This window comes from Salvelinus alpinus, chromosome 6 (genome assembly GCF_045679555.1).
Source record: "Salvelinus alpinus chromosome 6, SLU_Salpinus.1, whole genome shotgun sequence".
Lineage (NCBI taxonomy): Eukaryota > Metazoa > Chordata > Actinopteri > Salmoniformes > Salmonidae > Salvelinus > Salvelinus alpinus.
The window spans coordinates 95,565,481-95,588,368 of NC_092091.1; the positions used below are offsets into that span (position 1 = coordinate 95,565,481).

At 48.2% G+C, this 22,888-nt stretch overlaps 2 protein-coding genes across 5 annotated transcripts in view; both read left to right on the forward strand.

The window, feature by feature from the left end:
- chrna9a (cholinergic receptor, nicotinic, alpha 9a) overlaps positions 1-11,077 on the forward strand; it is a 23,496-nt gene extending 12,419 nt beyond the window's left edge. The window contains exons 4-9 of one of the 4 annotated variants that reach the window (XM_071408434.1): positions 372-552; positions 2,594-2,858; positions 6,826-6,960; positions 7,391-7,506; positions 9,374-9,928; positions 10,535-11,071. In XM_071408434.1, the coding sequence (XP_071264535.1) occupies positions 372-552; positions 2,594-2,858; positions 6,826-6,960; positions 7,391-7,506; positions 9,374-9,928; positions 10,535-10,705 (1,423 nt within the window). In that variant the 3' untranslated portion in view covers positions 10,706-11,071. Of the gene's footprint in view, positions 1-371; positions 553-2,593; positions 2,859-6,825; positions 6,961-7,390; positions 7,507-9,373; positions 9,929-10,534 lie in introns of all 4 variants that reach the window. The other 3 variants (XM_071408436.1, XM_071408438.1, XM_071408437.1) reach the window with 3 other exon arrangements.
- A 10,258-nt stretch (positions 11,078-21,335) lies between these two features.
- Positions 21,336-22,888, forward strand: part of LOC139577902 (cGMP-specific 3',5'-cyclic phosphodiesterase-like) — a 52,616-nt gene continuing 51,063 nt past the window's right edge. The window contains exon 1 of the mRNA XM_071405031.1: positions 21,336-21,668. Within this exon, the coding sequence (XP_071261132.1) occupies positions 21,430-21,668 (239 nt within the window). The 5' untranslated portion in view covers positions 21,336-21,429. The remainder of the gene's footprint in view (positions 21,669-22,888) is intronic.

The following is a 22,888-nucleotide window of genomic DNA, read 5'->3' on the forward strand; positions in this document are numbered from 1 at the left end:
TGTGTGTGTCTCTGTCTCTGTGTGTCTCTGTGTGTGTCTGTGTGTCGCTGTCTCTGTCTCTGTGTGTCTCTATGTCTGTGTGTCTCTGTGTGTGTCTGTGTGTCTCTGTGTGTGTCTCTGTCTGTCTGTGTGTCTCTGTATGTCTCTGTGTGTGTCTGTGTGTCGCTGTCTCTGTCTCTGTGTGTCTTTGTCTCTGTGTGTCTCTGTGTGTGTCTGTGTGTCTCTGTCTCTGTCTCTGTGTGTCTCTGTCTCTGTGTGTCTCTGTCTCTGTGTGTCTCTATGTCTCTGTGTGTCTCTATGTCTGTGTGTTTCTGTGTGTGTATGTGTGTGTCTATGTCTGTGTGTCTATGTCTGTGTGTCTGTGTGTGTAGGGCTGATGAGGAAGCCTCTGGTCCAGCAGAGACCAACGTGGTGTTACGTTACAATGGAGAGATAACCTGGGACATGCCGGCCATCACCAAGAGCTCCTGTGTTGTGGACGTCTCCTACTTTCCCTTCGACTGGCAGTGGTGTAACCTCACGTTTGGGTCCTGGACATACAACGGCAACCAGGTACAGGCAGGCAGGCAGGCAGGCAGGCAGGCAGGCAGCAAATTAACCCATTTCATACACCTTAACCAAATACATTTAAACTCAATTTTTCACAATTCCTGACATTTAATCGTAGTAAAAAATCCCTGTCTTAGGTCAGTTAGGATCACCACTTTATTTTAAGAATGTGAAATGTCCTCCACAAGTCTGGTTCATCCTCCGAGTCCTATATTGACATAACCTGAAAGGCCGCTCAGCAAGGAAGAAGCCACTGCTCCAAAACTGCCATAAAAAAAGACAGACTACGGTTTGCAACTGCATATGGGGACAAAGATTGTACTTTTTGGAGAAATGTCCTCTGGTCTGATGAAACAAAAATAGAACTGTTTGGCCATAATGACCATCGTTATGTTTGGAGGAAAAAGTGCGAGGCTTACAAGCCAAAGAACACCATCCCAACCGGGAAGCACGGGGGTGGAGGCATCATGTTGTGGGGGTGCTTTGCTGCAGGAGGGTCTGGTGCACTTCACAAAATAGATGGCATCATGAGGAAGGAAAATTACGTGGATATATTGAAGCAACATCTCAAGACATCAGTCAGGAAGTTAAAGTTTGGTCACAAATGGGTCTTCCAAATGGACAATGACCCAAAGCATACTTCCAAAGTTGTGGCCAAATGGCTTAAGGACAACAAAGTCAAGGTATTGGAGTGGCCAATCACAAAGCCCTGACCTCAAACCCATAGAACATTAGTGCTGTCACGTTCTGACCTTAGTTCCTTTGTTATGTCTTTATTTTAGTTTGGTCAGGGCGTGAGTTGGGTGGGCATTCTATGTTGTTTTTCTATGTTTTGTTCTATGGTTATATTTCTATGTGTTTGGCCTAGTATGGTTCCCAATCAGAGGCAGGTGTCAGGCGTTGTCTTTGATTGGGAGCCATATTTAGGTAGTCTGTTTACCTTTGTGTTTTGGTGGGTGGTTGTTTCCTGTTTTGTGTTTGCACCTTTCGGGACTGTTTCGATTTTCGTTTGTATCATTCACTTTGTTATTTTGTATTTTTTAGTGTTCAGTTTTAATAAATTAAAATGGACACTTACCACGCTGCACATTGGTCCGATCCTTCATACTCCTCGTCTGAAGAGGAGGAAAATCGTTACATGTGGGCAGAACTGAAAAAGCGTGTGCGAGCAAGGAGGCCGACAAACCTGACTCAGTTACACCAGCTCTGTCAGGAGGAATGGGACAAAATTCACCCAATTTATTATGGGAAGCTTGTGGAAGGCTACCCGAAACATTTGACCCAAGTTAAACAATTTAAAGGCAATGCTACCAAATACTAATTCAGTGTATGTAAACATCTGACCCACTGGGAATGTGATGAAAGAAATTAAAGCTGAAATAAATCATTCTCTCTACTATTATTCTGACATTTCACATTCTTAAAATAAAAATAAAAATATTTACTTTTAGATGTGTGTAATGTTGTGTATTGTTGGGTCTTGTTAGATATTACTGTGCTGTTGGAGATAGGAACACAAGCATTTCACTACATCCGCAATAACAACTACTAAATATGTGTATGTGACAAATACAATTTGATTTGATTTGAACAGACATTAGCTACGCTGTGTGTGTGTATACTGTGTGTGTGTGTGTGTGTGTGTATACTGTGTCTCCAGGTGGACATTGCCATGGGGATGGACAGTGTGTATATTGTGTGTCTCCAGGTGGACATTGCCATGGGGATGGACAGTGTGTATATTGTGTGTCTCCAGGTGGACATTGCCATGGGGATGGACAGTGTGTATATTATGTGTCTCCAGGTGGACATTGCCATGGGGATGGACAGTGTGTATACAGTGTGTCTCCAGGTGGACATTGCCACGGGGATGGACAGTGTGTATATTGTGTGTCTCCAGGTGGACATTGCCATGGGGATGGACAGTGTGTATATTGTGTGTCTCCAGGTGGACATTGCCACGGGGATGGACAGTGTGTATATTGTGTGTCTCCAGGTGGACATTGCCATGGGGATGGACAGTGTGTATATTGTGTGTCTCCAGGTGGACATTGCCACGGGGATGGACAGTGTGTATATTGTGTGTCTCCAGGTGGACATTGCCATGGGGATGGACAGCGGGGACCTGTCAGACTTTGTGGAGAACGTGGAGTGGGAGTGTCACGGGATGCCGGCGGTCCGGAACGTCATCATGTACGGCTGCTGCTCAGACCCTTATCCTGACATCACCTACACCCTCCACCTGAAGAGACGGTCTCTCTTCTATATCTTCAATCTGCTGCTGCCCTGCTTCCTCATCTCCTTCCTGGGTACTATTATCACTAGCCTCATTATTATTATTGTTGTTGTTGATATTATTGTTGTTAATATTATTATTGTCATTGTATTGTTATTGATATTATTAAACCTGTCTAGCCCCGGGGTTCCGCTAGCAGAACCCCCCCTCACATTCCACTGAAAAGGCAGCGCGCGAAATTCAAAAATATTTTTTTGAAATATTTAACTTTCACACATTAACAAGTCCAATACAGCAAATGAAAGATAAACATCTTGTGAATCCAGCCAACATGTCCGATTTTTTAAATGTTTTACAGCGAAAACACCACGTATATTTATATTAGCTCACCACCAAATCCAAAAAAGCACAGACATTTCTTTCACAGCACAGGTAGCTTATACAAAACCCACAAATAGAGATAGAATTATTCACTAACCTTGGAAAATCTTCATCAGATGAGTCATATAACATCATGTTACACAATACATTTATGTTTTGTTCGATAATGTGCATATATATATATAAAAAAAATCTCAGTTTACATTGGCGCGTTATGTGCAGTAATGTTGATTCCAAAACATCTGGTGATTTTGCAGAAATACTCATAATAAACATTGATAAAAGATGCAAGTGTTATTCACATAATTAAAGATAAACTTATCCTCTATGCAACCGCTGTGTCAGATTTCAAAATAAACTTGACGGAAAAATATTAATCTGAGAACGGCGCCCAGAGCCCCAACCAGCCAAAGAAATAGTCACTATTTTGGCGTCAACAAAAGCAACAAAAACACTATAAATATGCACTTACCTTCGAATAACTTCATCAGAAGGCACTCCCAGGATTCCCAAATCGACAATAAATGACTGAAAAGTTCCATAAAGCCCATCATTTAGCCACTTGTTGTTAGCATGTTCAGCCCACGAATCCATTTTCATGACGCACGAGCAATCCCTCCAGGCAAAAACTCAAAAAGTTCCGTTACAGGTCGTAGAAACAGGTCAAATGATGTTTGCATATCCATATTTAGGATGTGTTTTACATTAATCATCAATAAGGATCCAACCGGAGAATTTCATTGTCTGTAGAAAGAGCTTTGGAAAGAGCTTCTCCCTCGCGGGCAAATCCTGACAGAAAAATCTGACGACCACTCACTGAAACAGCTCTTCTGAGCCCCTCCGTTATAGTAGAATCATAAGACTAAAATCTAAAGACGGTGACATCTAGTGGAAGCCCTAGGCAGTGTTTGTTCAGCCATAACTAGAAGGGGTCTCATTTGACACTGTTTTGAAAATCGAGTTCTCATTTCCTGTTTTGACCTCTTCTCAGGTTTTTGTCTGCCAAATGAGTTCTGTTATACTTACAGAAATAATTCAAACAGTTTTAGAAACTTCAGAGTGTTTTCTATACAATAGTAATAATAATATGCATGTATTACCTTCTGGGACAGAGTAAGAGGAAATTTCGTTTGGGCACGCAATTTGTTCAAAGTCGAAATGCTGCCCCCTATCCCTATGAAGTTTTGATATTGTTGTTATTTTTGTTATTATTATTATTTATTATTATTATTGTCATTGTATTGTCGTTGTTATTATTCTTATTATATTTTTTATTATTATTATTGTCATTGTTGGTATTATTGTTATTATTATTATTGTTGTTATTATTGTTCTGATTGTTCTTATTATTATTGTCATTGTATTGTTGTCGTTATTATTGTTATTGTTATTGTTATTGTTATTATTCTTATTGATATTATTGTTATTATTATTGTTATTATTATTTATTATTATTATTGTCATTGTATTGTTGGTGTTATTATTATTATTATATTTATTATTGTTTATTATTATTGTCATTGTTGGTATTATTGTTATTATTATTTATTATTATTATTGTCATTGTATTGTTGGTGTTATTATTATTATTATATTTATTATTGTCTATTATTATTGTCATTGTTGGTATTATTGTAATTATTGTTGTTGTTCTTATTGTTCTTCTTATTATTGTTGTTATTATTATTATTGTCATTAAAATTGTTATTATTATTAGTGTTATTATTGTTATCATTGTTAAATTTATCATTGTTATTGTCATTGTTATTATTATTGTCGTTGTTATTATTATTGTTGTTGTTATTATTATTGTTGTCGTTATTGTTATTATTTTTTATTATTATTAGTGTTATTATTAATATTGTTATCATTGTTAAATGTATCATTGTTATTATTGTTATTGTCATTGTTATTATTATTGTTGTTGTTATTATTATTATTGTTGTTATTATTGTTATTATTATTATTGTTATTATTATTATTATTATTGGCATTGTTATTAAAATTGTTATTATTATTAGTGTTATTATTGTTATCATTGTTAAATTTATCATTGTTATTATTGTTGTTGTTATTATTATTATTGTTGTTATTATTATTGTTATTATTATTAGTGTTATTATTAATATTGTTATCATTGTTAAATGTATCATTGTTATTGTTATTGTTATTATTATTGTTGTTATTGTTATTATTGTTGTTGTTATTATAATTGTTGTCATTATTGTTATTGTTATTGTTATTATTATTAGTGTTTGTATTATTAAATGTATTACTAGTAATAGTTATTTTGGTATTAGTAGTAGTAATTGCTAAAGCAGGCTTTGGGGCGATAGACCCCTCTATCCATCTCTATGATACGTTAATGGTGCTAAAGCAGGCTTTGGGGCGATAGACCCCTCTATCCATCTCTATGGTACGTTCATGGTGCTAAAGCAGGCTTTGGGGCGATAGACCCCTCTATCCATCTCTATGGTACGTTCATGGTGCTAAAGCAGGCTTTGGGGCGATTAGACCACTCTATCCATCTCTATGGTACGTTCATGGTGCTAAAGCAGGCTTTGGGGCGATAGACCCCTCTATCCATCTCTATGATACGTTCATGGTGCTAAAGCAGGCTTTGGGGCGATAGACCCCTCTATCCATCTCTATGGTACGTTCATGGTGCTAAAGCAGGCTTTGGGGCGATAGACCCCTCTATCCATCTCTATGATACGTTCATGGTGCTAAAGCAGGCTTTGGGGCGATAGACCCCTCTATCCATCTCTATGGTACGTTCATGGTGCTAAAGCAGGCTTTGGGGCGATAGACCCCTCTATCCATCTCTATGATACGTTCATGGTGCTAAAGCAGGCTTTGGGGCGATAGACCCCTCTATCCATCTCTATGATACGTTCATGGTGCTAAAGCAGGCTTTGGGGCGATAGACCCCTCTATCCATCTCTATGGTACGTTCATGGTGCTAAAGCAGGCTTTGGGGCGATTAGACCACTCTATCCATCTCTATGGTACGTTCATGGTGCTAAAGCAGGCTTTGGGGCGATAGACCCCTCTATCCATCTCTATGGAACATTCATGGTGCCGTTGAGAGGACCTGCAAGATTCTGTGGTGACTGTTGTTTGTACTGTTCTAGCTCCGCTGGGTTTGTGGCTAATTGTTGTTATTGTATTGTTTATTGTTGTTTACATTGTATTGTTGGTCATATTATTTATTGCTGTTGTTTGTTTGTACTGTTCTAGCTTCGCTGGGTTTGTGGCTAATTGTATTGTTGTTGTTTGTTTTGTTGTTATTATATTGTTTATTGTTGTTGTTTACAGTGTGTTGTTGGTCATATTATTTATTGTTGTTGTTTGTTTTGTTGCTATTGTATTGTTTATTGTTGTTGTTTACATTGTGTTGTTGGTCATATTATTTATGGCTGTTGTTGGTTTTGTTGTTGTTGTATTGTTTATTGTTGTTGTTTACATTGTATTGTTGGTCATATTATTTATTGCTGTTTGTTTGTGTTGTTGTTATTGTATTGTTTATTGTTGTTGTTTACATTGTGTTGTTGGTCATATTATTTATTGTTGTTGTTATTGTATTGTTTATTGTTGTTGTTTACAGTGTGTTGTTGGTCATATTATTTATTGTTGTTTGTTTGTTTGTGTTGTTCCAGCCCCTCTGGGTTTCTACCTGCCCGCTGACTCAGGAGAGAAGGTTTCCCTGGGCGTGACTGTTTTACTGGCCCTCACTGTCTTCCAGCTGATGGTGGCAGAGAGCATGCCTCCCTCAGAGAGTGTTCCCTATATAGGTGATAATATGATGCCTCAGAGAGTGTTCCCTATATAGGTGATAATATGATGCCTCTGAGAGTGTTCCCTATATAGGTGATAATATGATGCCTCCCTCAGAGAGTGTTCCCTATATAGGTGATAATATGATGCCTCTGAGAGTGTTCCCTATATAGGTGATAATATGATGCCTCCCTCAGAGAGTGTTCCCTATATAGGTGATAATATGATGCCTCAGAGAGTGTTCCCTATATAGGTGATAATATGATGCCTCAGAGAGTATACTAACTGTGTGTGTGTGTGTGTGTGTGGTGTGTGTGTGTGTCTGTGTGTGTGTGTGTGTGTGTGTGTGTGTGTGTGTGTGTGTGTGTGTGTGTGTGTGTGTGTGTGTGTGTGTGTGTGTGTGTGTGTGTGTGTGTGTGTGTGTGTGTGTGTGTGTGTGTGTTCCAGGGAAGTACTACATAGCGACGATGACGATGATCACGGCCTCTACATCTCTGACCATCTTCATCATGAACATCCATTTCTGTGGTGCAGAGGCCAAGCCTGTTCCTCACTGGGCCAAGGTAGGCCAAGCCTGTTCCTCACTGGGCCAAGGTAGGCCAGGCCTGTTCCTCGCTGGGCCAAGGTAGGCCAAGCCTGTTCCTCACTGGGCCAAGGTAGGCCAAGCCTGTTCCTCACTGGGCCAAGGTAGGCCAAGCCTGTTCCTCACTGGGCCAAGGTAGGCCAGGCCTGTTCCTCGCTGGGCCAAGGTAGGCCAAGCCTGTTCCTCACTGGGCCAAGGTAGGCCAAGCCTGTTCCTCACTGGGCCAAGGTAGACCAGGCCTGTTCCTCACTGGGCCAAGGTAGGCCAGGCCTGTTCCTCACTGGGCCAAGGTAGGCCAAGCCTGTTCCTCACTGGGCCAAGGTAGACCAGGCCTGTTCCTCACTGGGCCAAGGTAGGCCAAGCCTGTTCCTCACTGGGCCAAGGTAGGCCAGGCCTGTTCCTCACTGGGCCAAGGTAGGCCAAGCCTGTTCCTCACTGGGCCAAGGTAGACCAGGCCTGTTCCTCACTGGGCCAAGGTAGGCCAAGCCTGTTCCTCGCTGGGCCAAGGTAGGCCAAGCCTGTTCCTTACTGGGCCAAGGTAGGCCAAGCCTGTTCCTCGCTGGGCCAAGGTAGGCCAAGCCTGTTCCTCACTGGGCCAAGGTAGGCCAAGCCTGTTCCTCACTGGGCCAAGGTAGGCCAAGCCTGTTCCTCACTGGGCCAAGGTAGGGCAAGCCTGTTCCTCACTGGGCCAAGGTAGGCCAGGCCTGTTCCTCACTGGGCCAAGGTAGGGCAGGCCTGTTCCTCACTGGGCCAAGGTAGGCCAAGCCTGTTCCTCACTGGGCCAAGGTAGGCCAGGCCTGTTCCTCACTGGGCCAAGGTAGGCCAAGCCTGTTCCTCACTGGGCCAAGGTAGGCCAAGCCTGTTCCTCACTGGGCCAAGGTAGGCCAAGCCTGTTCCTCACTGGGCCAAGGTAGGCCAGGCCTGTTCCTCGCTGGGCCAAGGTAGGCCAAGCCTGTTCCTCACTGGGCCAAGGTAGGCCAAGCCTGTTCCTCACTGGGCCAAGGTAGGCCAAGCCTGTTCCTCGCTGGGCCAAGGTAGGCCAGGCCTGTTCCTCGCTGGGCCAAGGTAGGCCAAGCCTGTTCCTCGCTGGGCCAAGGTAGGCCAAGCCTGTTCCTCGCTGGGCCAAGGTAGGCCAAGCCTGTTCCTCGCTGGGCCAAGGTAGGCCAAGCCTGTTCCTCACTGGGCCAAGGTAGGCCAAGCCTGTTCCTCACTGGGCCAAGGTAGGCCAAGCCTGTTCCTCGCTGGGCCAAGGTAGGCCAAGCCTGTTCCTCGCTGGGCCAAGGTAGGCCAAGCCTGTTCCTCGCTGGGCCAAGGTAGGCCAAGCCTGTTCCTCACTGGGCCAAGGTAGGCCAAGCCTGTTCCTCGCTGGGCCAAGGTAGGCCAGGCCTGTTCCTCGCTGGACCAAGGTAGGCCAAGCCTGTTCCTCGCTGGGCCAAGGTAGGCCAAGCCTGTTCCTCGCTGGGCCAAGGTAGGCCAAGCCTGTTCCTCACTGGGCCAAGGTAGGCCAGGCCTGTTCCTCACTGGGCCAAGGTAGGCCAAGCCTGTTCCTCACTGGGCCAAGGTAGGCCAAGCCTGTTCCTCTCTGGGCCAAGGTAGGCCAGGCCTGTTCCTCACTGGGCCAAGGTAGGCCAAGCCTGTTCCTCACTGGGCCAAGGTAGGCCAAGCCTGTTCCTCACTGGGCCAAGGTAGGCCAAGCCTGTTCCTCACTGGGCCAAGGTAGGCCAAGCCTGTTCCTCACTGGGCCAAGGTAGGCCCAGCCTGTTCCTCACTGGGCCAAGGTAGGCCAGGCCTGTTCCTCACTGGGCCAAAGTCTGTAGCTCTGTGTCACTGTGTGTGTGTGTTCCCAGGTACTCATCATCGACTACATGTCTAAGATCCTGTTTGTGTACGAGGTGGGGGAGAACTGCACGACACCGGAGAGCGAGAGAACACCTCTTTACAGCGAGGAACCAATGTCGGGCAACTCCGCCCTGGCACGGAACCATTACCACGACGACCTCTACCATGACGGCTGTTACCAAGACGACTGCCATCGCCTCGGTCCGTACCAGTATGGCAATGGGCACCTCCAAAACCACCACAGCACACATCAAAATCACCTCGACAACAGTCGCTACGCTAACGGCGGTCACCGCGACGATCGTTACAGTAACCGTAGTAACCAGAACCATCACAGCAACCCGAGCCAGACCTCCAAGGGGGAAGGGGGCGAGGAGAAGAGGGAGCCCCTGAGACGATACCACCACATCGGGACAGAGGAGTTGGACTATCAGGCCCCGCCTCCAGGGAATCTCCAGAATGGTGGGCTGAATGAGCCGCTGCCTTACCCCAAGGAGAAGCACCTCAGCCCAGCCTCGGACCCGGCCTGCGCCTGCTCCTGCCCCTGCCCACACCACAAACAGGTGACTAATGCCCACTGGATCACACAGTCAGGATTTATCAAGCTGTGCCTCCTCTCTCTCTCTCCCTCCCTCTCCTCCTCCCCTCTCTCTCCCTCCCTCTCCTCCTCTCGCTCTCTCCCTCTCCTCCCCTCTCTCTCCCTCCCTCCTCTCTCTCTCTCCTCCCCATCCCTCTCTTCTAGGTGTTGTATATTATCTAATACATTTCAAACTGTTTCTCATCTCTCCCTCCCCATTCCTTTCTCCGTCCCTTCCTCCTTCTCTCTCGCACCCTCCCTCCCTCCCTCCCTCCCTCCCTCCCTCCCTCCCTCCCTCCCTCCCTCCCTCCCTCCCTCCCTCCCTCCCTCCCTCGCTCTCTCCTTCCTCTCCCTCCCTCGCTCTCTCCTTCCTCTCCTTCCTCTCCCTCCCTCTCTCCTTCCTCTCTCTCTCCTTCCCCTCCCTCCCTCCCTCCCTCCCTCCCTCCCTCCTTCACTCACTCACTCACTCACTCACTCACTCTACTCACTCACTCTACTCACTCTACTCACCTACTCACTCACTCTACTCACTCTACTCACTCTACTCACTCTACTCACTATCCTCACTCTCCTCCCCATCCCTCTCTTCTAGGTGGTGTATAACATCCAGTACATCGCCAACTGTTTCCGGGAGCAACGGGCGACGTGTGCTAAAGGGGCGGAGTGGAAGAAGGTTGCCAAGGTGATGGACCGGTTCTTCATGTGGATCTTCTTCATCATGGTCTTCCTCATGAGTATCCTCATCATCGGCAAGGCAACTTGACGGAGAGAGGAGAGGGATGGACGGATAGAGGGAAGAGGGAGAGAGAGGAAGGGAGGGATGAGAGGAAGAGAGAGAGGAAGAGATGGAGGACAGGGAGGGAGGAAAGGGGGAGGAGATGGGGATGGAGGAGAGGAAGAGAGGGATGGAGGAAGAGGGGGATGGAGGAGAGGAAGAGAGGGAGGAGAGGGAGGGAGGAAGAGAGGGAGGGAGGAAGAGAGGGACGGAGGAGAGGAAGAGAGGGAGGAGAGGAAGAGAGGAAGGGACGAGAGGGAGGGAGGTAGAAGAGGGATACGGAGGAGAGGAAGAGATGGAGAGGGGGAGAGAGGCAGGGAAAGAGGTAGAAGAGGGACAGAGAGAGAGGAAGAGATGGAGGGACGGAGGAGAGGGAGGAGAGGGGGAGAGAGGCAGGGAAAGAGGTAGAAGAGGGACAGAGAGAGAGGGAGGAGAGGGGGAGAGGGACAGAGAGAGAGGGAGGGAGGGAGGAGAGGGGGAGAGAGGCAGGGAAAGAGGTAGAAGAGGGACAGAGAGAGAGGGAGGAGAGGGGGAGAGGGACAGAGAGAGAGGGAGGAGAGGGGGAGAGGGACAGAGAGAGAGGGAGGAGAGGGGGAGAGGGACAGAGAGAGAGGGAGGAGAGGGGGAGAGGGACAGAGAGAGAGGGAGGAGAGGGGGAGAGGGACAGAGAGAGAGGGAGGAGAGGGGGAGAGGGACAGAGAGAGAGGGAGGAGAGGGGGAGAGGGACAGAGAGAGAGGGGGAGATGGACAGAGAGAGAGGGAGTGTGACAGACGGAGGATAGAAGGACTAGGGAGGGAGAGGGGGAGGAGCCTCAATTCGTCGGGTCATGGACTCTACAAGGTGTTGAAAGCGTTCCACAGGGATGCTGGTCCATGTTGACTCCAACGCTTCCCCACAGTGTCAAGTTGGCCGGATGTCCTTTGGGTGGTGGACCATTCTGGATACACACGGGAGACTGTTGAGTGTGGAAAAACCAAACAGCTTTGCAGTTCTTGACACTAACCGGTGCTCCTGGCGCCTACTACCATACCCTGTTCAAAGGCACTTCAATATTTTGTCTTGTCCGTTCACCCTCTGAATGTCACACATACACAATCCATGTCTCAATTGTCCTTCTTTAACCCGTCTCCTCCCCTTCATCTACACTGATTGGTAGGCCGTCTCCTCCCCTTCATCTACACTGATTGGTAGGCCGTCTTTGTAAATAAATTTGTTCTTAACTGACTTGCCTAGTTAAATAAAGGTTAAATAAAATCAATAAGAAAGTTGTGGATTTAACATGTGGCATCAATACGGAATCAGAGCTTTCACCTGAATTCACCTGGTCAGTCTGTGTCATGGTGTTCCTAATGTTTTGTCCACTCAGTGTGTACTACCAGGTAAATGGATCACAGAGCTATAGGAGAATGAGCAGATATACAAATACACAGTGGGTATACGATGGGTATATGGTCACAGCCCGGGGAACCTGTTCAGGATGTGGGAGGTTTTGGTCACAACCTGGGGGAAGAAACTGTTTTGGTGGACGGAGGTTTTGGTCACAGCCCAGAGGGGAAGAAACTGTTTAGGTGGACGGAGGTTTTGGTCACAGCCCGGGGGAAGAACCTGTTTAGGTGGACGGAGGTTTTGGTCACAGCCCAGGGGAAGAACCTGTTCAGGATGTGGGAGGTTTGGGTCACAGCCCGGGGGAAGAAACTGTTCAGGATGTGGGAGGTTTGGGTCACAGCCCGGGGGAAGAAACTGTTTAGGTGGACGGAGGTTTTGGTCACAACCCGATGCCTTGATGCCTTGATTCCTGGGATGAATAAATAATTTCTCCAGTGCATCCCATCCAACGGTGAGGATGTTCCTCAACAGGGAAACCCCTGCAAGGTGACATGATGCTTCCCATCCAACGGTGAGGATGTTCCTCAACAGGGAAACCCCTGCAAGGTGACATGATGCCTCCCATCCAACGGTGAGGATGTTCCTCAACAGGGAAACCCCTGCAAGGTGACATGATGCTTCCCATCCAACGGTGAGGATGTTCCTCAACAGGGAAACCCCTGCAAGGTGACATGATGCTTCCCATCCAACAGTGAGGATGTTCCTCAACAGGGAAACCCCTGCAAGGTGACATGATGCTTCCCATCCAACAGTGAGGATGTTCCTCAACAGGGAAACCCCTGCAAGGTGACATGATGCTTCCCATCCAACAGTGAGGATGTTCCTCAACAGGGAAACCCCTGCAAGGTGACATGATGCCTCCCATCCAACGGTGAGGATGTTCCTCAACAGGGAAACCCCTGCAAGGTGACATGATGCATCCCATCCAACGGTGAGGATGTTCCTCAACAGGGAAACCCCTGCAAGGTGACATGATGCATCCCATCCAACGGTGAGGATGTTCCTCAACAGGGAAACCCCTGCAAGGTGACATGATGCTTCCCATCCAACGGTGAGGATGTTCCTCAACAGGGAAACCCCTGCAAGGTGACATGATGCATCCCATCCAACGGTGAGGATGTTCCTCAACAGGGAAACCCCTGCAAGGTGACATGATGCCTCCCATCCAACGGTGAGGATGTTCCTCAACAGGGAAACCCCTGCAAGGTGACATGATGCCTCCCATCCAACGGTGAGGATGTTCCTCAACAGGGAAACCCCTGCAAGGTGACATGATGCCTCCCATCCAACGGTGAGGATGTTCCTCAACAGGGAAACCCCTGCAAGGTGACATGATGCCTCCCATCCAACGGTGAGGATGTTCCTCAACAGGGAAACCCCTGCAAGGTGACATGATGCCTCCCATCCAACGGTGAGGATGTTCCTCAACAGGGAAACCCCTGCAAGGTGACATGATGCCTCCCATCCAACGGTGAGGATGTTCCTCAACAGGGAAACCCCTGCAAGGTGACATGATGCCTCCCATCCAACGGTGAGGATGTTCCTCAACAGGGAAACCCCTGCAAGGTGACATGATGCCTCCCATCCAACGGTGAGGATGTTCCTCAACAGGGAAACCCCTGCAAGGTGACATGATGCATCCCATCCAACGGTGAGGATGTTCCTCAACAGGGAAACCCCTGCAAGGTGACATGATGCATCCCATCCAACGGTGAGGATGTTCCTCAACAGGGAAACCCCTGCAAGGTGACATGATGCTTCCCATCCAACGGTGAGGATGTTCCTCAACAGGGAAACCCCTGCAAGGTGACATGATGCTTCCCATCCAACGGTGAGGATGTTCCTCAACAGGGAAACCCCTGCAAGGTGACATGATGCCTCCCATCCAACGGTGAGGATGTTCCTCAACAGGGAAACCCCTGCAAGGTGACATGATGCTTCCCATCCAACGGTGAGGATGTTCCTCAACAGGGAAACCCCTGCAAGGTGACATGATGCCTCCCATCCAACAGTGAGGATGTTCCTCAACAGGGAAACCCCTGCAAGGTGACATGATGCCTCCCATCCAACGGTGAGGATGTTCCTCAACAGGGAAACCCCTGCAAGGTGACATGATGCCTCCCATCCAACTGTGAGGATGTTCCTCAACAGGGAAACCCCTGCAAGGTGACATGATGCATCCCATCCAACGGTGAGGATGTTCCTCAACAGGGAAACCCCTGCAAGGTGGCATGATGCATCCCATCCAACGGTGAGGATGTTCCTCAACAGGGAAACCCCTGCAAGGTGACATGATGCATCCCATCCAACGGTGAGGATGTTCCTCAACAGGGAAACCCCTGCAAGGTGACATGATGCTTCCCATCCAACTGTGAGGATGTTCCTCAACAGGGAAACCCCTGCAAGGTGACATGATGGAACAAGAGCTTGCCTTATGACCATTTTACATGCATTTATAAACCATTATTCAAACAAGCCTAGCGGTTAGAGTGTTGTAGGTAGCCTAGCGACAGGTAGCCTAGCTACAGGTAGCCTAGCGACAGGTAGCCTAGCGACAGGTAGCCTAGCGACAGGTAGCCTAGCAACAGGTAGCCTAGTGGTTAGAGCGTTGGGCAAGTAACCGAAAGGTTGCTGGATCGAATCCCCGAGCTGACAAGGTAAAAATCTGTCGTTCCGCCCCTGAACAAGGCAGTTAAACCCACTGTTCCCCGGTAGGCCGCCATTGTAAATAAAAGTTTGTTCTTAACTGACTTGCCTAGTTGAATAAAGTTTTAATAAAAAATGTATTTAAAAAAATATGCTTACAATTTGGCAAGCACCAATGACTATCTCACAATTTTAACCATAGCTGTTTACTAATGTGTCAAAAAAAAGAGTCATTGATCCATTGTCAAATGCACCGTTAAATTAATAAACAGTTACATTTTTTTTTTTTTTAAATGTGACCCATTTGTGAACCTGTTTTTGCCATTGGGCCTTGTCATCAGACTCCAGAGCCCTTTATTTAACCAGGTAGGCTAGTTGAGAACAAGTTCTCATTTGCAACTGCGACCTGGCCAAGATAAAGCATAGCAGTGTGAACAGACAACACAGAGTTACACATGGAGTAAACAATAAACAAGTCAATAACATGGTAGAAAAACAAAAAAGAGAATCTATATACAATGTGTGCAATAGGCATGAGGTAGGCAATAAATCGAATAATTACAATTTAGCAGATTAACACTGGAGTGATAAATCATCAGATGATCATGTGCAAGAAGAGATACTGGTGTGCAAAAGAGCAGAAAAGTAAATAAATAAAAGCAGTATGGGGGGTGAGGTAGGTAAATTGGGTGGGTAGTTTACAGATGGACTATGTACAGGTGCAGCGATCGGTTAGCTGCTCGGATAGCAGATTTTTAAAGTTGTTGAGGGAGATAAAAGTCTCCAACTTCAGAGATTTTTGCAATTCGTTCCAGTCGCAGGCAGCAGAGAACTGGAAGGAAAGGCGTCCAAATGAGGTTTTGGCTTTAGGGATGATCAGTGAGATACACCTGCTGGAGCGCGTGTTGCGGGTGGGTGTAGCCATCGTGACCAGTGAACTGAGATAAGGCGGCACTTTACCTAGCATAGCCTTGTAGATGACCTGGAGCCAGTGGGTCTGACGACGAACATGTAGCGAGGGCCAGCCGACTAGGGCATACAGGTCGCAGTGGTGGGTCGTATAAGGTGCTTTAGTAACAAAACGAATGGCACTGTGATAAACTGCATCCAGTTTGCTGAGTAGAGTATTGGAAGCTATTTTGTAGATGACATCGCCGAAGTCGAGGATCGGTAGGATAGTCAGTTTTACTAGGGTAAGTTTGGCGGCGTGAGTGAAGGAGGCTTTGTTGCGGAATAGAAAGCCGATTCTTGCTTTGATTTTGGATTGGAGATGTTTGATATGAGTCTGGAAGGAGAGTTTGCAGTCTAGCCAGACACCTAGGTACTTATAGATGTCCACATATTCTAGGTCGGAACCGTCCAGGGTGGTGATGCTAGTCGGGCGTGCGGGTGCAGGCAGCGAACGGTTGAAAAGCATGCATTTGGTTTGGTTTTACTAGCGTTTAAGAGCAGTTGGAGGCCACGGAAGGAGTGTTGTATGACATTGAAGCTCGTTTGGAGGTTAGATAGTACAGTGTCCAAGGAAGGGCCGGAAGTATATAGAATGGTGTCGTCTGCGTAGAGGTGGATCAGGGAATCGCCCGCAGCAAGAGCAACATCATTGATGTATACAGAGAAAAGAGTCGGCCCGAGAATTGAACCCTGTGGTACCCCCATAGAGACTGCCAGAGGACCGGACAACACGCCCTCCGATTTGACACACTGAACTCTGTCTGCAAAGTAGTTGGTGAACCAGGCAAGGCAGTCATTAGAAAAACCGAGGCTACTGAGTCTGCCGATAAGAATATGGTGATTGACAGAGTCGAAAGCCTTGGCCAGGTCGATGAAGACGGCTGCACAGTAATGTCTTTTATCGATGGCGGTTATGATATCGTTTAGTACCTTGAGCGTGGCTGAGGTGCACCCATGACCGGCTCGGAAACCGGATTGCACAGCGGAGAAGGTACGGTGGGATTCGAGATGGTCAGTGATCTGTTTGTTGACTTGGCTTTCGAAGACCTTAGATAGGCAGGGCAGGATGGATATAGGTCTGTAACAGTTTGGGTCCAGGGTGTCTCCCCCTTTGAAGAGGGGGATGACCGCGGCAGCTTTCCAATCCTTGGGGATCTCAGATGATACGAAGGAGAGGTTGAACAGGCTGGTGATAGGGGGTGCGACAATGGCGGGGGACAGTTTCAGAAATAGGGGGTCCAGATTGTCAAGCCCAGCTGATTTGTATGGGTCCAGGTTTTCCAGCTCTTTCAGAACATCTGCTATCTGGATTTGGGTAAAGGAGAAGCTGGGGAGGCTTGGGCGAGTAGCAGCGGAGGGGGCGGGGCTGTTGGCCAAGGTTGGTGTCGCCAGGAGGAAGGCATGGCCAGCCATTGAGAAATGCTTGTTGAAGTCTTCGATTATCACGGATTTATCGGTGGTGACCGTGTTACCTAGCCTCAGTGCAGTGGGCAGCTGGGAGGAGGTGCTCTTGTTCTCCATGGACTTTACAGTATCCCAGAACTTTTTGGAGTTAGAGCTACAGGATGCAAATTTCTGCTTGAAAAAGCTGGCCTTTGCTTTCCTGACTGACTGCGTGTATTGGTTCCTGACTTCCCTGAACAGTTGCATATCGCGGGGGCTCTTCGATGCTATTGCAGTTCGCCACAGGATGTTTTTGTGCTGGTCGAGGGCAGTCAGGTCTGGAGTGAACCAAGGGCTATATCTGTTCTTGGTTCTGCATTTTTTGAACGGAGCATGCTTGTCTAATATGGTGAGGAAGTAACATTTAAAGAATGAGCAGGCATCCTCAACTGACGGGATGAGGTCGATATCCTTCCAGGGTACCCGGGCCAGGTCGATTAGAAAGGCCTGCTCGCAGAAGTGTTTTAGGGAGCGTTTGACAGTGATGAGGGGTGGTCGTTTGACCGCGGACCCGTGGCGGATACAGGCAATGAGGCAGTGATCACTGAGATCTTGATTGAAGACAGCAGAGGTGTATTTGGAGGGCAGGTTGGTCAGGATAATGTCTATTAGGGTGCCCATGTTTACGGATTTAGGGTTGTACCTGGTGGGTTCCTTGATGATTTGTGTGAGATTGAGGGCATCAAGCTTGGATTGTAGGACTGCCGGGGTGTTAAGCATATCCCAGTTTAGGTCACCTAACAGAACAAACTCTGAAGCTAGATGGGGAGCGATCAATTCACAGATGGTGTCCAGGGCACAGCTGGGAGCTGAGGGGGGTCGGTAGCAGGCGGCAACAGTGAGAGACTTATTTCTGGAGAGATTAATTTTTAAAATTAGAAGTTCGAACTGTTTGGGCATAGACCTGGAAAGTATGACAGAACTTTGCAGGCTATCTCTGCAGTAGATTGCAACTCCTCCCCCTTTGGCAGTTCTATCTTGACGGAAAGTGTTATAGTTGGGTATGGAAATCTCAGAATTTTTGGTGGCCTTCCTAAGCCAGGATTCGGACACGGCAAGGACATCAGGGTTGGCAGAGTGTGCTAAAGCGGTGAGTAAGGCAAACTTAGGGAGGAGGCTTCTGATGTTGACATGCATGAGGCCAAGGCTTTTTCGATCACAGAAGTCAACAAATGAGGGTGACTGGGGACATGCAGGGCCTGGGTTTACCTCCACATCACCCGAGGAACAGAGGAGTAGTAGGATGAGGGTGCGGCTAAAGGCTATCAAAACTGGTCGCCTAGAGCGTTGGGGACAAAGAATAAAAGGAGCAGATTTATGGGCGTGGTAGAATAGATTCTGGGCATAATGTGCAGACAGGGGTATGGTGGGGCGTGGGTACAGCGGAGGCAAGCCCAGGCACTGGGTGATGATAAGAGAGGTTATATCTCTGGACATGCTGGTCTCAATGGGTGAGGTCACCGCATGTGTGGGGGGTGGGACAAAGGGGGTATCGGAGGTACGGAGAGTGGAACTACGGGGTCCATTGCAAACCAAAACAATGATAACTAGCATGAACAACAGTATGCAAGGCATATTGATATTTGAGGGAGACATACAATAAGGCTGGAGGTTTTCTATTAGCCACGTGGCTGAAATATGGTGCGGTACGTGCTATCTGGGAGGGTTATATAGGGCTATGGTTAATGTTAGGTTAAGGGTTAGGGTTATATAGGGCTATGGTTAATGTTAGGTTAAGGGTTAGGTAAGGGTTAGTTAATGGTTAGGGTTAGTTAAGGGTTATGGTTAATGTTAAGGGTTAGGTAAGGGTTAGTTAATGGTTAGGGTTAGTTATGGTTAATGTTAAGGTAAGAGTTAAGGGTTAGGGTTAGTTAAGGGTTAATGTTAAGGGTTAAGGTAAGGGTTAGTTAAGGGTTAGGGTTAGTTATGGTTAATGTTAAGGTAAGAGTTAAGGGTTAGGGTTAGTTAAGGGTTAATGTTAAGGTAAGAGTTAAGGGTTAGGGTTAGTTAAGAGTTAATGTTAAGGTAAGAGTTAAGGGTTAGGGTTAGTTAAGGGTTAATGTTAAGGTAAGAGTTAAGGGTTAGGGTTAGTTAAGAGTTAATGTTAAGGTAAGAGTTAAGGGTTAGGGTTAGTTAAGGGTTAATGTTAAGGTAAGAGTTAAGGGTTAGGGTTAGTTAAGAGTTAATGTTAAGGTAAGAGTTAAGGGTTAGGGTTAGTTAAGGGTTAATGTTAAGGGTTAAGGTAAGGGTTAGTTAAGGGTTAGGGTTAGGTATGGGTTAGGTAAGGTTTATGGTTAGGGTTTAGAGTGGGGAGGTGTCTGACTGTATGGAGAGAGGGAGGGGAGGAGGACCAGCGTGGGGAGGAGAGGAGGACCAGCGTGGGGAGGAGAGGAGGACCAGAGTGGGGAGGGGAGGAGGACCAGAGTGGGGAGGAGAGGAGGACCAGCGTGGGGAGGAGAGGAGGACCAGAGTGGGGAGGAGAGGAGGACCAGCGTGGGGAGGAGAGGAGGACCAGAGTGGGGAGGGGAGGAAGACCAGAGTGGGGAGGAGAGGAGGACCAGCGTGGGGAGGAGAGGAGGACCAGCGTGGGGAGGAGAGGAGGAGAGGAGGACCAGCGTGGGGAGGAGAGGAGGACCAGAGTAGGGAGGAGAGGAGAGGAGGAGAGGAGGACCAGAGTGGGGAGGAGAGGAGGAGAGGAGGACCAGCGTGGGGAGGAGAGGAGGACCAGCGTGGGGAGGGAGGGAAGGGAGGAGAGGAGGACCAGAGTGGGGAGGAGAGGAGGAGAGGAGGACCAGCGTGGGGAGGAGAGGAGGACCAGCGTGGGGAGGGAGGGAAGGGAGGAGAGGAGGACCAGAGTGGGGAGGAGAGGAGGACCAGCGTGGGGAGGAGAGGAGGACCAGCGTGGGGAGGAGAGGAGGACCAGTGTGGGGAGGAGAGGAGGACCAGCGTGGGGAGGAGAGGAGGACCAGCGTGGGGAGGAGAGGAGGACCAGCGTGGGGAGGGAGGGGAGGAGAGGAGGACCAGCGTGGGGAGGAGAGGAGGACCAGCGTGGGGAGGAGAGGAGGACCAGCGTGGGGAGGGAGGGAGGGGAGGAGAGGAGGACCAGCGTGGGGAGGAGAGGAGGACCAGCGTGGGGAGGGAGGGAGCGTGGGGAGGAGAGGAGGACCAGCGTGGGGAGGAGAGGAGGACCAGCGTGGGGAGGAGAGGAGGACCAGCGTGGGGAGGAGAGGAGGACCAGCGTGGGGAGGGAGGGAGCGTGGGGAGGAGAGGAGGACCAGCGTGGGGAGGAGAGGAGGACCAGCGTGGGGAGGAGAGGAGGACCAGCGTGGGGAGGAGAGGAGGACCAGCGTGGGGAGGAGAGGAGGACCAGCGTGGGGAGGAGAGGAGGACCAGAGTGGGGAGGGAGGGAAGGGAGGAGAGGAGGACCAGAGTGGGGAGGAGAGGAGGACCAGAGTGGGGAGGGAAGGAAGGAAGGAAGGAGAGGAGGACCAGCGTGGGGAGGAGAGGAGGACCAGAGTGGGGAGGGAGGGAAGGGAGGAGAGGAGGACCAGAGTGGGGAGGAGAGGAGGACCAGAGTGGGGAGGGAAGGAAGGAAGGAAGGAGAGGAGGACCAGCGTGGGGAGGTGTCTGACTGTATGGAGAGAGGGAGGGAGGGAGGGGAGGACCAGCATGGAGAGAAGGGGAGAGAGGGAGGGGGGAGGGATTCCCTGGGACTTCAGTGTCCTTAATAGTCCCAGCTCCAAATCGGACGCTAATCCGTTCCTTGAATGTTCCTACCAAATAAAACACCGGGGTGATGCCAGCTCGCGGCATTAGATCAAGACCTCAAGGATTAGGTGAACCTAAATATATCTCCCTCTGGGTTTCTCTAACAGCTGATAGGATAACGGGTGAGCTCTGAAAGCGGTGACTGTCTCTGTCTCTCTCCCTTTCTCTCTCTCTCTCTCTCTCTGTCTCTCTCTCTCTCTCTCTCTCTCTGTCTCTCTCTCTCTCCCTATCTCTCTCTCTCTCTCTCTCTCTCTCTCTCTCTCTCTCTCTCTCTCTCTCTCTCTCTCTCTCTCTCTCTCTCTCTCTCTCTCTCTCTTTCTCTCTCGTTCTCTCTCTCTCGTTCTCTCTCTCTCTCTCTCTCTTTCTAATCGTGAGAGTGCTCTATAGCCTAAAGATATCCTGCTCCTCGTCTTCTCAGTCTCTGCTTCTGAATGGGTCTGTTATTAATAACGGAGGTGGCCTCCCGTCGCTCAAACTGAGTTTAAGGGACCTGTTTCAAAGCTACTTGTCGGACGGTATGCCCTGCCTCCAGTCCGAACCGCTGCAGGAGCAGATGGCCTCGGATGGAGTGACTCCCGACCCTTCCTCTCCTTCTGACTCTCCCTGCCCGGGCGGAAGGGAACAACCTGTGGTGACCAGCGCCGGTTGGTTTTTCTCGCCGCTGTGGAGCCGTCGGACAAAGACTCATCGGTGGGGGTTTGGGAGTGGAGTGGACAGCAACAGGGTGGAGGATTGGCTGGATGATCACTCATCCAGGTAAGAACGAGATGTAGAAAGTGTGTTTCTTCATCATGGTCTTCGTCAAAATAGTGCTCTATATAGGGCAGTGTTTCTACATCCTGGTCACAATAGTGCTCTATATAGGGCAGTGTTTCTACATCCTGGTCAAAATAGTGCTCTATATAGGACCGTGTTTCTACATCCTGGTCACAATAGTGCTCTATATAGGGCAGTGTTTCTACATCCTGGTCAAAATAGTGCTCTATATAGGACCGTGTTTCTACATCCTGGTCACAATAGTGCTCTATATAGGGCAGTGTTTCTACATCCTGGTCAAAATAGTGCTCTATATAGGGCAGTGTTTCTACATCCTGGTCTTCGTCAAAATAGTGCTCTATATAGGGCAGTGTTTCTACATCCTGGTCTTCGTCAAAATAGTGCTCTATATAGGGCAGTGTTTCTTCATCCTGGTCTTCGTCAAAATAGTGCTCTATATAGGGCAGTGTTTCTACATCCTGGTCAAAATAGTGCTCTATATAGGGCAGTGTTTCTACATCCTGGTCAAAATAGTGCTCTATATAGGGCAGTGTTTCTACATCCTGGTCAAAATAGTGCTCTATATAGGACCGTGTTTCTACATCCTGGTCAAAATAGTGCTCTATATAGGGCAGTGTTTCTACATCCTGGTCAAAATAGTGCTCTATATAGGACCGTGTTTCTACATCCTGGTCACAATAGTGCTCTATATAGGGCAGTGTTTCTACATCCTGGTCAAAATAGTGCTCTATATAGGGCAGTGTTTCTACATCCTGGTCTTCGTCAAAATAGTGCTCTATATAGGGCAGTGTTTCTACATCCTGGTCTTCGTCAAAATAGTGCTCTATATAGGGCAGTGTTTCTTCATCCTGGTCTTCGTCAAAATAGTGCTCTATATAGGGCAGTGTTTCTACATCCTGGTCAAAATAGTGCTCTATATAGGGCAGTGTTTCTACATCCTGGTCAAAATAGTGCTCTATATAGGGCAGTGTTTCTTCATCCTGGTCAAAGTAGTGCTCTATATAGGGCAGTGTTTCCACATCCTGGTCACAATAGTGCACTATATAGGGCAGTGTTTCTACATCCTGGTCAAGATAGTACACTATATAGGGCAGTGTTTCTACATCCTGGTTACAATAGTGCTCTATATAGGGCAGAGTTTCTACATCCTGGTCAAAATAGTGCTCTATATAGGGCAGTGTTTCTACATCCCGGTCACA